At 45.9% G+C, this 16,628-nt stretch overlaps 1 protein-coding gene and 1 long non-coding RNA gene across 14 annotated transcripts in view; one reads left to right on the forward strand and one right to left on the reverse strand.

Moving 5' to 3' along the window:
* Window positions 1–5,740: 5,740 nt before the first annotated feature.
* LOC103790326 (uncharacterized) lies at window positions 5,741–15,205 on the reverse strand. Its single transcript, XR_008478850.2, has 3 exons — window positions 15,059–15,205; window positions 12,084–12,203; window positions 5,741–6,158 (listed from the first exon to the last, which is right to left on the reverse strand). It is a non-coding gene; the product is annotated as an uncharacterized LOC103790326 (long non-coding RNA).
* Window positions 14,227–16,628, forward strand: part of TMEM164 (transmembrane protein 164) — a 177,307-nt gene continuing 174,905 nt past the window's right edge. For 2 of the 13 annotated variants that reach the window (XM_035289218.3, XM_035289221.3), the window contains exons 1-2: window positions 14,466–14,952; window positions 15,267–15,932. In XM_035289218.3, the coding sequence (XP_035145109.1) occupies window positions 15,543–15,932 (390 nt within the window). In that variant the 5' untranslated portion in view covers window positions 14,466–14,952; window positions 15,267–15,542. Of the gene's footprint in view, window positions 14,953–15,266; window positions 15,933–16,628 lie in introns of those variants that run through there. The other 11 variants (XM_035289230.3, XM_054250911.2, XM_078363542.1 and 8 more) reach the window with 10 other exon arrangements.

The raw sequence follows: 16,628 nt of genomic DNA on the forward strand, positions 1-16,628 counted from the left end.
GAATCGCTTGAACCTGGGAGGCAGAGGTTGCAGTGAGCCGAGATTGTGCCACTGCACTCTAGCCTGGCAACAGAGCAAGACTCCATCTCAAAATAATAAATAAATAAATTAGAAAACAGAAATTCTAACAGATATTTGTATACCAACATTCATAGCAGCATTATTTACCATAGCCAAAAAGTAGAAGCAACCCAAGTATCCTGATTAATGTATAAGCAACTGATGAATGAATAAGGATGCTACATACATACATGGGAATATTATTCATCCTTAAAAAGGAAAAATTCTGATATATGCTATAACATGGATGAACCTTGAAGACATTATGCTAAGTGAAATAAACCAGACACAAAAGACAAATGTTTTTGATTGCACTTATGTGAGGTACCTAGAGTAGTCAAATGCATAGAGTCAGAAAGTAGAACAGTGGTTGCCAGGGACTAGGGAAAGGGGGTAATAGGGAGTTTTTGTTTAAGTGGGTACAGAGTTAATTCAGGTTGGCATGATGAAAAAGTTCTAGAGATGGATAGCAGTGATGGTTACACAACAATGTGAATGTAGTTAACATCACTGAATTGTACAATTAAAATGGCTAAAGTGGTCAATTTTATGTTATGTATATTTTACCACAATTAAAATTATAAAATTTTAAAGAAGAAGCTCCGGGCACTTGGCACTACATATTCCATCACATACTCAACTAACGGCTTACTTAGAATTCATACTTCCAATTCCACTTGCCTTTTGGTTGGGAGAAGAATTAAATCTATGAATCATGGCTCCATCTTATCTTCTAAGTGCCTTTCTTCCCCCTTTTGATTTCACTTGTCACTATAGGAATTAAGAGGACTCCATAAGAGAGGCCAGTGTCTGCTTGAGTTTTTTGCAATACTGACCCAAGGAGAAGAGATCATTATTTCTCTCCCTTCCATTTTTCCTCGTCCATCCTCCACAAATCTCTAATATTGCTTTGCTGGTTGTTATAGTGATCCTTGAAGCAATAGTCACTTATGCAGGTATTTTTTCACCTCCCAGAGAATAGGCAAGAATCTTGGCAGATTGGAGAAAGAAGGAGCGTGGAAAGCAGGGAAATGTCAGAGCCACCCTTCTGCAACTGTGCTTCTCTGCAGGGTTAGAGAACAGCCAAGGGACTCCTCTAGGCACAAGCAAGTGATTTTCCTCACTTTCCATTTGGTATCTACGAGCCAGCCAGATTCAGATGTGTTACCCTAGGACATTGGAGAAACCTATGGGCCCTTTGGGGGTGACGGGATATCTAACTCCAGAGATGTGAGCAGACCCAGAGAGCTGAGTCAATGATGAGAGACTGATAAAAATACCTGCAAAGTTTCTCAGTCAGGTAGGAGTATTCGAACATTGTCAAGCTGTGTTTGAAAGTAAATATAGTTCTCTGGGCCAGAGGAATGGAGAAATTGAAGGAGACAGGCTGGGAAGAGAAAGAAGATAAAAGTGAAAAGGAAGGAGCAAAGAAAGACATTTGGAAGGGAGTCAGAATGAAACGGGAAGTGAAGACCCAGGCTTTTTTTCTGTCTAATGCTAGATATTTGGCCCCTTTACTCACAGGTGCTAGCTATAACAAAATAGCATTTCTGCCCACCCCACCTCCAGGTTGCATAAATACACACTTCAATGTAAAACTTATGACTTTGAATGTTTACATCAGAGCAAGAAGAAAAAAACAGAAGTAATTTTTCTGCTATAAATCTAAGTTATTCCTCTTGTCCTTTTGCTCAGTTTGCAGAGCCTGTGAATAGTGAGTATAGTACTCAGCATCTGCTTCCAAGAACCTCCTTAGCCAGCTCCATTAAAAATGTCATACATTAAGAGAGCTTGTGTAGTGCAATTGGAGCCCAGTATTGTTATTTATTTCTTAATCTAATCCATAGCCTTTAGATGCTAAGAATGAGAATTAGAGTCTAATCTCTCCAGGGATGTTTTCCTTCCAGGCAAGCCTGGTTTGTCTCCAATAGAAAAATGGATGAAATCCAATCTTGGCACGATATGATACAAAAGGAAAGGAAAAGAGAGGCCAACAGGGTTGAGAGAGGCTCAGAAGATGCAAATGGCCACAGAATGCTGAGAAAGCCTTTTTTTCTAGAATCGCCAGAAAATGGGGAGTTCCTTTCTGTTCAGAGTTGACATGACCGATCCCAGTCAGTTGATGTCCAGTCCTTCTTAATGATTGCAGGGGACCCAACTGAGGGGAAAAAATGTTGGATGCAAAAAGAAGAATAAACAATGCCATGAGAAAGACCTCATCCTTTAATGTGTGTGTGTGTGTGTGTTTGGTTTGGTTTGTTTTTCTTATTTTCTTCTTTTACTTTTTTTTTTTTTTTTTTTTGAGACAGGGTCTCATTCTGTCACTCAGGCTGGAGTACAGGGGCATGGTCACAGCTCACTGCAGCCTTGACCTCGTGGCCTTAAGCGATCCACCCAGTTCAGCTTCCCAAGTAGCTGGGACTATAGGCACTCACCACCACGCCAGCTAATTTTTTCATGTTTTTCATAGAAGTGTGGTTTCATCATGTTGCCCAGGCAGGTCTCGAACTCCTAGACTCAAGAAATCCTCTCGATTCAGCTGTCCAAAGTGCTAGGATTATAGGCGTGAGCCACTATGACCAGCCAGCTTCTTTTACTTTAAAATTGAATAGCTGGGTGCAGTGGCTCACGCCTGTAATCCCAACACTCTGGGAGGCTGAGGTTGGGAGTTCCAGACCAGCGTGACCAACACGGTGAAACCTCATCACTTCTAAAAATACAAATTTAGCCGGATGTGGTGGCACATGCCTGTAATCCCAGCTACTTGGGAGGCTGAGACAGGAGAATTGCTTGAATGTGGGAGGTGGAGGTTGTGGTGAGCCGAGATCGTGCCATTACACTCCAGACTGGGCAACAAGAGTGAAACTCCATCTCAAAATAAATAAAAATAAAACAATTGAATATTAGTCAGGGCCTACACTCAGAATCAGAATTTCTGCACTCAGAATCAGAATTCTTTTGACTTTTACTTTTTGTACCTGGTTATCCACTGATCTCTTTCCCTTAGATACTCCAGACTAAGTCCTATATATAAAGATCTAGCCTGGGTGCAGTGCCTCACAACTGTAATCTTAGCACTTTGGGAAGCTGAGGTAGGAGGACTGCTTAAGCCCAGGAGTTCAAGGTCAGCTTGGACAACATAATGAGACCCTGTCTTTACCTAAAAACAAAATTAGCTGGATGTGGTGGTTCCCCCTTGTAGTACCAGCTACTTGGAAGGCTGAGGAGGAGGATGGCTTGAGCCCAGAAGGTTGAAGCTTCAGTGAGCCATGATCGTACCACTGCACTCCAGTCCAGGTAACAGAGTGAGACCTTGTCTCAAAAAACAAACAAAAAAGATCTAGCCTGGGCAACAAAATGAGACTCCATCTCCCCCCACACCCCCAAAAAAGTTGAATGCTATTATCAAAAATGACCCATTCCAAAGGAGAAAACAGAAAGTCCTATCCGAGTCTCATGTAGCCACTGCAGCTCATTATTTACCTGCCTTAATGAAAAATTGTACCTTTGTCTACGTAGAGTTCCTGCGAACACTTCTAAGCCAGAGTAAAGGAAATATCAAATATAGAAAGGAATGGAATCTATAATTGTACTGTGGACTGGTAGCATATCACGAGTTGTGTGGGTCACAGGCACACCATGCTGTGTATCCCTCACAGGGGAAGGAGGGCATCTGGGGATGAAATTCAGAGGAAAGAACAGATGGAGGGTTGATGAAGACAAGAGATGGAGGAAGGCAGCAGGAAGTGGCCCTGAAGTTAAGGTTCTGTCACAAAGAATAGCACAAACTGGGGGAGGCTCTGGAAAGTGGCTTGGATGCATGGAGATAAACTAAGAATCTGAGTATAAAATGTTCATTTTTGGAACCCCTGGTGTATATATGTAATTAGCATGCTAAGGGCCAATCTGAGGGCAAAATGGGGCATCCTGTCTCTTACTCCTCTGTTCTTTTTGCCTTTGTCTGTTTCTTTAGAAACAAATCCATCAATATCTGAGAACTCCATCCAAGAGAGAATTGCTTTGACAATATTCAATTCCCAAGTTGAAAGCAGATGCCAGCTATGCCAAATGAGTCCTTGAAAGACCTAAATCATTTCCTGATTTGAAGCAGTATGTAAAGAGCCTACCCATTTTTCATGGTAGGATGAGGTATAATCAAGTGCTTAGATAATTCAAATCTTGCGACAGTGAGACTGAGGTTCTGGGCTCAAACCCCCTGTAGCCTGTTTCATTTTCCATTCCCCAGTTCCAAGCAGTAGAGACTGTGCTCCTGTCCACAAATTGGTCCTCCACACCTAGTCAGTTATCATGCAAGAACAAGCCACAGATCATATGAGATTCTGGGCAAGGGTCACAGTCATATGGGGCTTAGTTGGTCAGGCTTTGCATTTAGACAGATCTATGTTGAAAACTTATCCTTCTACTCATTGCTAGGGGGACCTTAATCGAATTACCCCTCCTCTCTCTAAGCCTCAGTTCCCCCCATGGTTGAGATAATTTAGCACATAACTACTCAATACATTATAGCTGTTACTATTTTTATCATTGCTAATAATGGGTATAGATTGAGATCTAAGTGTAAATTTGGAAGCTGATCACTACTGCCATGCTTCCCCTCAAGAATGCTCAGAATGATAGTGCATGCCTATAGTCCCAACTACTCGGGAGGCTGAGGTGGGTGGATCGCTTGAGCCCAGGAGTCTGAGTCAAGCCTGGGCAACATAGCAAGACCCCATTTCTATTTTTAAAATTATCAGAAGAAATGCAAATTATCCTGGCACCCCAAGAGGGGATATTATTATCAATACACCTTAGTAATCTCAAGTCAGATGAAATTTATCTCCTTTCCCCAGCTGACTACACCACTGAAACAAAGATCAAAGCTCTTGGCCTGTCCATGTGGAGGGGTTGATAACTTTATCTTCACATGTAACAAGGAGGAGATAGTGCCCTGGCCACTCATCTTAAAAACAGAGTACCAGGTTAGGGGACTTGTCTAAAGCTAGAATGGATGTGGCCAATAGCTCTCAGAATTCTCCAGGGGTTCCCCAGCTAGCTTTCCAAAACTGCTTTCAGCATATTGATTTCTGACGGCGTTGCACTTCAAGAAAAGAGCAACTACAAACTGCCAGCTTGCGCACATCTGAAAATCAATCACACATGTAGCAGATGCTTGTGTTTCTTTCTTTACTTCTTCCTCCCCTGCATGAAAGTGTGTGGTTTCTAATAACACTACTGCTATGTTGTGGCAGGACAGGATGTCAGTTGCACCTGAGGCTACAGAAGTAAAAGGGTATTTAACAGAAAATTGGCCCATTTAACCCACTTGGGGGTAGATTTGATTTCTGCCTCAGTATTAAAACATGAATATCTGCAATTGAAAATGGGGATATCCCTAAAGCAAACAATTACTGAGTGACTTACTTGCCAGACAGGGTAATAGCTAGTCTCCACACAAAGTACCTCACTGATCCTCACAACCACCTTCCAAGGTGGATACTTGAAAGAACATATCATAGCAAGGTAAGTGACTTCCTCAAGCGAGTCAGATCCAACCCAGGTGTCCTGGTCACCAGCTCCCTCATGTACAAATGAGGAAAAAGGCTCTGAGAGGTTAAGTCACTTGCCTCAGGCTGCAAAAGTTTATTATTGGCAAACATTTGAACCTGCACCTCTCTGATTTCAGATCCAATTGTTTATTTACTTTGTTATTCAAATATTGATTCATGAAATAAAGTTGATATTTACTTTTATGTAAAGTTCACCCTCAGGGACTTAAAATATTTCTTGCAACATCCAACTTCTTCAAAAACAAGGTATTTGCATATATGCATCCTAATGCTTGAAATATATGTTGTCTGTGAAACTTTAGCTATAAAATACCTGTTTGTACATACTACCTGGCACACAGTGGCACTCAATACATGTTTATTAAAACAACAACAAAAGGATGTGAAGAAATGCAGCCATTAGAAACGAGTCTTCCTCAGGGAGATGCTGGGTTTTCTATCTTCCGTTCATCTATGACTAGCTTAGCCTAGAATGAACAGGTTTATGTCTCGATTCAGTGGAGCAATTCCTTCATTACTGCTGATGGTCTAGACAGAAAGGAGAAAAAATGAGCAAAGAATCCAAGATTCTAAAGCGCAGCCTAAATTTGTAAGTCCATTTTTTTTCACATCAACATTCCCAGTTGAAAGGAATATTAAAGCTAGAAGGGACAAGCCACAGTCCCACGCCTGTAATCCTAGCACTTTGGGAGGCCAGATGGGAAAAGTGCCTGAGGCCAGGAGTTTGAGACCAGCCTGGTCAATATGGTGAGACCCTGTCTCTTATTATTAAAAAAATATAACCAAAGAAAAAATATAATAAAGTAGAAGGGAATTTAGAGACGAATCAAAAAAAAAATCCATAAGGCTCTATTTCCAGAGCTTCTGATTGTATTGGCCTGGGGTAGGGTCCCCAAAATCAGTATTTTTTAAAAGCTGGTGAAATGACTCTGAAACAGCAGTTCCCAGCCTTTTTAGCACCAATGACAGGTTTTGTGGAAGACAATCTTTCCAAAGACAGGTTGTGGGGGAGCAGGGTGAGGGGGCGTGGTTTTGGTATGTTTCAAGAGTGTTACATTTATTGTACACTTTATTTCTATTACTACACTGTAACAGATAATGAAATCGTTATATAACTCACCATAATATAGAATCAGTGGGAGCCCTGAGCTTATTTTCCTGAAACTAGATGGTCCCACCTGGGGGTGTTGGGAGACAGTGACAGACCATCAGACATTAGATTCTCATAAGGATTGCACAACCTAGATCCCTCACATGCACAGTTCACAATAGGGTTCATGCTCCTATGAGAATCTAATGCTGCCACTGATCTGACAGGAGGTATTGCAAGTGATGGGGAGCTGCTGTAAATACAGATGAAGATTCACTTGCTTGCCCACCACTCACCTCCTGCTTTGCTGCCCAGTTCCTAATAGGCAACAGACTGGTATGGGTCTGTAGTCCAAGGATTGGACTACAGTTTGTGTTGAGGTCAGCCATGACATTTGGGGCTCAGTTCTGATGGGGAGTATAGGGCAGTATGAGGACTTTACTGAACTTTAACAAAGTAGGGTTGCACCAGGAGTGCTCTCCCTGCCACTCACCCTTCTCACCTGCCAAATATTAATCATGCTCTTTGGGATCATTCTGAAACCAGGAAGATCAGAATGATTCCCATGCTCCTGGAGTCTAGAGGCTGAACTTACTGCAGCACACATTTTCCTCTTATTCCAGGAAGCTGGATTCTGTTGCTTCCCAGATTGTGTGAGGTTGATGTATTCCAAGTGTCTTGAACAATTCTGTAGAAATACACTATGGGGGCCCCATTGTTAATATCAGCTGTGGGAGCACCACTGGATTTATGGTGCCAGAGGTGGAGAAGGGCTTCTTGGCAATAGCAATTCCCAGCTCTGCAATTAAAGACCTGAGCTTTGTCCTGAGTCTGATTGGCTTAGCATCTTCTACATCCTTAGTAATCATTTCCTGACATAAGAAGTGATCTGATGAGCCTTACAGACAGAATGCTGAGCAAAATGAGCCAGACACAATGAACTACATGCTGTGAAATTCCACTTATATGGCATTCAAGAATAAGCAAAGTGAATCTGGTGATAAAAATCAGAGCAATGGTTACCTCTGGGGGTAGGGATTGACAGAGAGGTGGGCATGAAGGTCTGGGTGGTGATTAGAGGGGTGTATACATTTGTCAAACTCATGGATCTGTACACTTAAAACTAATAATGCATCTTAGTGTATGTAAATTAAGCCTCAAGAAAAAAGAGAAATAAATTAGGCCAAGCACAATGGCTCATACCTATAATCCCAGCACTGTGGGAGGCCAAGGTGAGTGCATGGCTTGAGCTCAGGAGTTCAAGATCAGCCTGGGCAACATGGTGAAACCCCACTTCTATAAAAAAAAATACAAAAACTAGCTGGGCGTGGTGGCACAAGCCTATAGTACCAGCTACTTGGGAGGATGGCTTGAGCCAGGAAGGTAGAGGTTGCAGTGAGCTGAGATTGCACCACACCACGGCACTCCAGCCTGGGCGACAGACGCAGACCCTATCTGAAAAATAAATAAATAAGTAAATAAATTAAAAAGAAAAATAGAAATTGAAATCAGTGATCTCTTCTTATACAGTCAGCTCATCTACCAAGAACAGTATTGTTTGGGTTACTGGCTTTGGAGCTAGCAGATCTGGGATAAGATCCCAGCTTTGGTACATACAGGCAGTATGACTTAAGCATACATTTTCACATCCATAAAATGGGGATTATAACAATAGTACCTATTGCACCAGGCTGTATGTCAGAAGGCTTAAATGAGACACTACATGCAAAGCGCTCAATCATTTAATGGTGTTTGATCAACCTTAGATTTTTTTGCTTCACTGACTAGAACCGTAGTAGCTCCCCATCTTAGTTTAAAAAAAATATCCATACTGGCTGGGTGCGGCGGCTCACGCCTGTAATCCCAGCACTTTGGGAGGCAGAGGTGGGCAGATCACCTGAGGTCAGGAGTTCAAGACTAGCCTGACTAACATGGTAAAACCTTGTCTCTGCTAAAAAATACAAAAATCAGCCAGGTGTAGTGATGGGTGCCTGTAATCCCAGCTACTCAGGAGGCTGAGGCAGGAGAATCACTTGAACCTGGGAGGCAGAGGTTGCAGTAAGCTGAGATAGCGCCATTGCACTCCAGCCTGGGTGGCAGAGAGACTCTGTCTCAAAAAAAAAAAAAAAAAAAAAATTCTGGCCAGGCGCAGTGGCTCACGCCTGTAATCCCAGCACTTTGGGAGGCCGAGGCAGGTGGATCATGAGGTCAGGAGTTCGACACCAGCCTGGACAACATGGTGAAACCCTGTCTCTACTAAAAATACAAAGAAAATTAGCTGGGCATTGTGGCAGGTGCCTGAAGTCTCAGCTACCCAGGAGGCCAAAGCAGGAGAATCCCTGGAACCCAGGAGGTGGAGGTTGTAGAGGTGAGATCGCGCCACTGCACTCCAGCCTGGGTGACAGAGGAAGACTCCATCTCAAAAAAAAAAAAAAAAATTACAAAGATTAGCTGGGCACAATGGTGTGGGCCTGTAGTCCCAGCTACTTGGGAGCCTGAAGCAGGAGAATCAAGTGAGCCTGGGAGACAGAGGTTGCAGTGAACTGAGACCCAGATTAAGACACAGAGCACTGCTAGCATTCCAGGGGGCTTCTTCCTTTTCCCTTCCTGTCTGTATCTCTAGGGTACCTGGCATGCTGACTTTTCTCCTCATGGGTGACTTGACTTGGTATTGAACTACTCCTGAGTTCTTCTCACTCTCCTTGATACGACTCACTTGACACATACAAGACTTGTTCTTGTGGTAGCAGCTCCTATTTGCTTGGCTTGTGTTTATACCTCCCTCATTTACTGTTTTCTTGCCTCCCTTGTTAGTGAGTATCTTCATAGCTGAATTTTAAGCTCCTTGAGAGCAGATGTTGCTCACAGGCAATAGCACATTTCTATGAACATAATAGAAACTCAAGAAAATACTAGTGTTAAATGCTTTGAGGGGTGGCAGAAGCAGTAAGCAGACAGTCAAATTAAGAAAACGACTTCTCTCTTCATCCTCCATGTCATTTATTTCTACTGTTAACACTTCATATAATGTTGGGGGTGTGCATTGTTTTTTGATTGTGTAAGGTCATGTATACATTCGACTCTCAGGTTCCATTGTGGACAGAGTGGCAGGAGTTGATTCGAAGAATAAAAGTGCAGGAGGAGAAAAGGTTAAATGGTGAAGTCAAAGAGAACGAGCTTGCTCTGGCTCCTACTGTTGAAAGAACACTGGATCGGGTGTTAGAACCTCAGGTTCTAGTCCTCACTCTGCCACTAACTTGTGTGACCTTAGACAAGTCATTTAACGTTTCTGAACTTCAGTTTGTCTATGGTACAACAGAAGTAATACTTTCTGACACATTGCACTCCACAGTAGGTCAGCTGTGTTCATAGCTGGAAGGCACTTTGACCAAAATAATTTAAAGCATTGTCTCCACAGGTTCATATCTTCAAGTGAGGTAGGTACATTAGCTTTCTGCTTTAAGATTCAAACTGGACTGGGATTAAAAAGGTGGGAAGGCTGAGTTTGTAGAATCATAGAAGATTAATACCAGCAGGTAGTTTAGAGATCATTCCAGTCCAACCCTCTCATTTTGCTTCTGAGTACACTGAACCACAGAGAGATAATTTTCCCCAAGATTTCACTGAACCAAGCCTGGATTCTGGATTCTGTTTTCACTGTTGTGCTGCAAGGGTCTACTTAAAAAACAAAAGTTGATTTGTTCTTGTAACTGTTTGGAGACAAGAAAGCTCTGGCCTGTGTCCTAGCAAAGAAATGATTAGGACTTATGTCTGAAGCTTTTGCAGCTCTAAACTGACACACCATTTTAGCTCAATTATTGCCTGCCTTTTATTTATGGGGACAACAATCTCCCAGCGCTTATTTACTAGGAGTTTGCCCCTCTGCGAGGTGCTATGGGTGGGGTTTAGAAAAGGTTGAGATCCATTCCCAGCTCTCAAAGAGCTTGGTGTGGGAGATAAGAGTCACAGTGAGAGAACAATGGAAGGCAGTATGTGATTCAGAATTAAATGAGTAGTGCAGGCAATAAATGCTGTACAAGTTCAGAGGAGGGAGAGAGCCCCGGGAGCTGGGGAAGGGGGATTAGGGAGAGTGCAATTTTACGTGGGCTTTTAAGGATGGTAGGATTGTTTATGCAGATGTAGGGGAGGGCATTGAATTTGAGCTTGTGTGTGCATGCACGTGCTTGCGTGAGTGTACACATGCAAATGCAAGGATGGGCAACAATAGGGAGCACTTAGTGAACACTTTCTATGCACCAGACACTACATTATAGTCCCCAACATTCAGCTCATTTGACTGTTCATAACCTCATAGATTTGGTATTACTTTTTCAATTAATAGATGTGACAAATGAGGCACAGGGAGGTTGAGTAAATTGTCCAAGGTGACACAGCAAGTAAATAATATAAATGGGATTAGATTAGAATTTATATCCTAAAAACACTTTGTTATTCTACTTGTAAATCCAGAATAAAATTGTAAGCCCCCTAACAGACTGAACAGACACACCCCCCAACATATACTCCCTACCTTGACCAAGGGGATCTGGAAAGAACACTTGAAAAACTAGTTCAGGCCAGAATAGTGGCTCACACCTGTAATCCCAGCAGTTTGGGAGGCTGAGGCAGGCAGCTCAGTTAAGGTCAGGAGTTCAAGACCAACCTGGCTAACATGGTGAAACCCAGTCTCTACTAAAAATACAAAAATTAGCAGGGCATAGTGGCACATGCCAGTAGTCACAGCTACTTGGGAGTCTGAGACAGGAGAATCACTTGAACCTGGGAGGCAGAGGTTGCAGTGAGCCGAGATCTAGATCTTGCTACTCTGGAGTTTAGGCACAATTGATCAGCATTAACATTAAAACAGAGATCATAAGATTAACAAAAAGACTCTGTGTGTGTCAATAAGATACCGAATTCTAACCTGACCCAGGTATAGCACCACATGACAGATAGTAGGCCCTGAAGGAAATCAAAGTATTTTACACCAAAACGTATTTCTTTGACATATTTTGAAATGGCCTTGCAAAGCTATCTCTTGCAGAGAAAATCTACCTTCAGTAGAGAATCTCCTTCCCTTTCTAGGCCTTTTCATGATCCAGGAGAGATTTAAGTAAGAGAGGGGCACCTTTTACAAGCATTTGTTTCTGCTGACTTCAGCTCTTTAGACAAAGCATAATTTTTTCAACCAATTGCTAGTCAGAAAATCTTTGAATCCACTTATGACTGTGAGCTCCCCCCAACCACAGGAGATGTCCCGCCTTTCCAGGCCAAGACCAGAGTATAACTTGCGTGCATTGATTTATGTCTTTGCCTGTAACTCCTGTTGCTCTAAAATGTATAAAACCAAGTTGTAACCTGACCTCCTCGGGCACATGATCTCAGGACCTTCTGAGGTTGTGTCACGTGTCATGGTCTTCACATTTGGTGCAGAATAAATCTCTTCAAATATTTTACAGAGTTTGGCTTTTTCTTCAACATGCCTGTGAAAAAGGAATTTATGGCTCAGATTAGAAAACTGGCCTGGCTACAGCCATCATTAACCATAGTCATGGTTGCAAACTAGGGACAGTCTGGGCCAAATTCCCAACAGAAGCTCAGGTGGAAATTGGAGGGATTACTGAGGCCATTGGCTGAGTGCTATCCCTTCATTCTTGCTTCACTGAAGATAGTAACTTAAGGTCTTGGGATGCTGTCTGCCATTTCTAGGTGCTCCACGGCTTTGTCTTTAATGTTCCCTGGTTACGTTGCTAAGGATTTAACACCTAAGGAGAATGAACTAGTGAGCCTCTGAATCAAGCCTTGTTTGTTGTTCTTTATTAACTGGCACTTGTATTACCGGAATGGGGTCTGGATTCAGACCCCAAGAGAGGGTTCCTGGACTTGAGCAAGAATTTGGGGCAAGAAAGAATTCCGAGTAAAATCAAAGCAAGTTTATTAAGAAAGTAACGGAATGAAGAATGGCTATTCCATAGGCAGAGCAGCAGCTTGGGCTGCTAGACTGACAATACTTATGGTTATTTCTTGATTATATGCTAAACAAGGGGTGGATTATTCATGAGTTTTCTGGGACCGGGTGGACAATTCTCAGAACTGAGGGTTCTTCCCCCTTTTAGACCATATAGAGTAACTTCCAGCTGTTGAGAGTGACTTTTACCATGCTAATGCATTATAATTTGCATATGATGAGCAGTGAGGATGACCAGAAGTAACTTGCATCAGCATTTTGGTTTTAGTGGGGTTTGGCAGGCATCTTTAATGCATCCTATTTTATCAGCAAGGTCTTCCTGGTGTATAATCTTATGCTCACCGCCTAGCTTATCCTGTGAGTTGGAATGCCTAACTTTTTGGGAATGCATCTCAGTAGGTCTCAGCCTCGTTTTACCTAGCCCCTATTTAAGATGGAGTCGCTCTGGTTCTAATGCCTCTGACACTTGGAGAACATCAGGGCTATGGCAGATGTTGTACAAAGCTTGGAGTCACACAACGCTACCTAGCTGTACTTGTTTGAAAAACCAGACTTGGAGAAAACGGGAGGGCAGTGGCCTGATAATACAGTAGATTGCATTTTATGTTTCAGGTCCAAAAGTGTTTCCTAGGCAAGGTGCCTAACTGTTTTCTGAATTTTCTTCTAACTCATCGTGAGTCTTCAATAAATATTAAATCAACATGAGGTATGTCCCGAGAAGGTCCTTTTCCTATTCCCGTCTCAAGAAAAGCATAACAGCCAATGGGTAAAAAGGAGCAGGTATGAAGAGGGGATCTTATTTTAGTCAGTTGCCCTTATCCAGGTTTTGGGCTTAGAGCTGTTCCTCCACACTCAAGAGTCCTGGCTGGCCTAGTAGGTTAGAAAGCAACTGCTCCTGGGAGAGGGGAAGGGGGAAGAGGGGGCGGGAGAGAGGTCAAGGGAAGCCTCTCTTCCTCCCACTGGCCTACCATTAAAGGCTTGTTAGGAGAAAGGGAAGAAGTGGGAGAGGGAGAGGGTGTGGCAGGGGTGATCTGTGTGGAGAGAGGCAGAGAGAAAATACTGGATTAGAGCAGGAGAGGGAGGAGTAGGGAAAAGAAGCCACCGTCCTAGGCTCTGAAGTGGGGAGTGGGGGTGTGGCTAGAAAGGGGAGAGAAGAGGCCTTTCTGGTCTTGCCTGAGTCTAGCGTTTCGTGGCAGAAAGGAGGAATCGCGAAGAGGAGCCGGCTATACCCAGCACACACCCTAAAGCCAAGCTGCTCATTATTAGAAAGGCTTATTCGCTGCACAAGAAGTTGGTGCGGGCCGGCTAAGTGCCTACTATGTGTCCAGTATAGAAACAAGTGCCCTGGAGAACTAGGTCGCGGGACGCAGTGCCAGTCAACAGGGCTTCACCGAGGGGGCGAATTCCGTACCCGGTTGTGAAGGAGGGTGGCTGTGCACGCTTGCAGGCTCCGAGTACAGAGGACGAGGCAGGCCAGGGAGGAGGAGGAAGGAGGCGGAGACTGAGCCGGAGGAGGGGGGAGGAGGAGGGAGAGCCGAAGCCTTGGAGGGTGGGAGGTGTGAATGGTGGACCAGTCAGGGGAGTGCCGGAGGCAGAAAAGGGAAGCAGGCGGGGAGAAGTAGTCCTGGCCTGAGGGCGTGTGGCGGGGTCCAGAGCTGAACTGGACTGGGGGAGGGAGGCGGTGGCGTTGGCCTCGGCGACCGGGAGGAGAGAGGGAGGGGAAGAAGGAGGAAGCGAGCGCGGCTGCTGCAGGGGGAGGAAGACTGGGAGGAGGAGCAGTGCGCCGCGGCGGCGGCCGCCAGGGGAGCCGAGTGCTCGGCGCGGGGAGCGCGGGAGCGGAGCAGTCGCCTAAGCCAGGGCCGCGGGCCGAGCTGCCGGTGAGTGGAGCCCCGAGGGGCGCGGCTGCCGGTCCCCGGGGCCGGGCTGGAGGCGCGGGAGGCTGCGGCGCTGGGGCGGAGGGAGGGGGCCGGCTTTAGTCCAGCCCCCGGCTGGCCCGGCCTCTCGCCCTCCCTCCGGTTTCCTCCCGCCGCTGCCTGCGCGAGGGGGGCAGGTCCCGGGCGGGCCGCGGGCTAGGGGTGGTGCTGCCTGGAGGGCGGGCGTCTGAGGCCCGAGGGTGGAGCTGGGGGCTCGGGGGTGTACCCGGGGGCGGGAGGCTGGACCGGGACGGCTCTAAATTGACTGGAGGGGCCAGTCGGCGACGAAGTTGCTAGCTGGGGGCAGAGACGGCCACGCGGTTGCAGGAGTAAGAGATCCCTCTGTGGCGAGTGCGTGAGACGAGGAGCCCGGCGTCCCAGCCATCCCCGTCGCCCTCCCCGCCTGCCCGGCCGCGCTAGCTCCTCTCCTGGCCTCCGCGTGTCCGCGAGCTCTTACCCCTTTTGCCTCCCGGTTCGCTGCCGCAGCAATGCCGGTCCCCTTGGCCCCCGCTCTGACCCTCTCGGCCTCCGGCTTCCCTGACCCCTGCTTGCTTCGCTACTGCCACATTCCCCTTTTCTTCCCTTGCTAGTTACCCCTCCCACTTCCTAATTCCCGGTGCAATTGCCTCTTTGAGACCTTTTTTTTTTCCTCTCCTTCCTTTTAGATTGGCCAACGGCTCCTTTCAACCCTGCCTCGTTGGTGGCCACTGGAGAAGCGCGGGGGGCTCCCCCAGACAGCCGTGGGGACAAGTTAGAGCCAGCACCTTACCCCAGGCCTCGCGTATAGCTTCCCCTCCCCTGCTCTCGGTGCCCTGGTGTCTGGAGGGGGGTTGTGGGGGTGTGCCCGCCTTACATGGTCCACCACTCGGGCAACCCTCTGGGCTCGTGTTCCATCTCACTCTTGCTTCCTGCACTGTGGTCAAGGAGATCCACTTTGCATCATGTCCCGGTATAGCTACCAGAGTCTCCTGGACTGGCTCTATGGGGGCGTGGACCCCAGTTTTGCAGGCAATGGGGGCCCCGACTGTGCTGCCTTCCTCTCTTGGCAGCAGCGGCTGCTGGAAAGTGTGGTGGTCCTGACCCTGGCCCTGTTGGAGATCCTGGTGGCCCTGCGGCACATCCTGAGGCAGACGAAGGAGGACGGTAGGGGTAGCCCTGGCAGCCAGCCAGAGCAGGTGACCCAGCGGCCAGAGGAAGGCAAGGAGAGCCTGAGCAAGAATCTGCTCTTAGTAGCCCTGTGCCTGACCTTCGGGGTGGAGGTGGGCTTTAAGTTCGCCACCAAGACCGTCATCTACCTGCTCAACCCCTGTCACCTGGTCACCATGATGCATGTGAGTCTGTTGACTTTTTCCTAGGCAGCCTAAGTGATAAGAGTCATTTGTGTGCTCAGGACACTCCATAGTGTACAGCACCTCACCTGGAGGGGAGTGGGACCCATAAAATGATTTTCCAACGAGTGGCTGCCCTTGCGCCAATTTCAGTTTTGGCTTTCTTTCACCTTTGCACAATGAGTCAGCCCCACAGTGGAGATGAGGAACCTTGTGCCTGAACCTTAGGAACGACTGGCACTCATGCTGGCTGCCTCTCCCCTCCCAGCCCTACCCTGCCCTGGCCATTCAGAAGCAGGAAGTCCAGGCCCAGCCAGGTGCCCTTTCTGATTCACATCAGTGGACCATGGCCCAACTCCCTTGCCTTCTGTGGTAGTTAATTTCCCAGGGGCCTGGTGACACTCTTTCCTGGAGGTGGTCACATCAACTTTCTCATCTACACTGTGGTACTTTGGGGAAATAATTTTATGAGTTTCTCTTAATGACTCTTTCATTTGGGAGTTTATGCTTTTAGAGTGAGGTCTACCTTTGCATTTTGAGGTGTTGGAGCAGCACCAAGCTCCTACTAAGTGAGTTCTGAAGGAGGTCCCCAGGCTGACTTATGAACTTTGGGCTGGTAATCACTATGTTGAGAGGGTATTTCTTTTTTTTTTTTTTATTTTTCATTCCTCTCCATCTTATCACTGTCATTCTGTCTCC

This window comes from Callithrix jacchus, chromosome X (assembly GCF_049354715.1).
Source record: "Callithrix jacchus isolate 240 chromosome X, calJac240_pri, whole genome shotgun sequence".
In the NCBI taxonomy this organism is placed as follows: domain Eukaryota; kingdom Metazoa; phylum Chordata; class Mammalia; order Primates; family Cebidae; genus Callithrix; species Callithrix jacchus.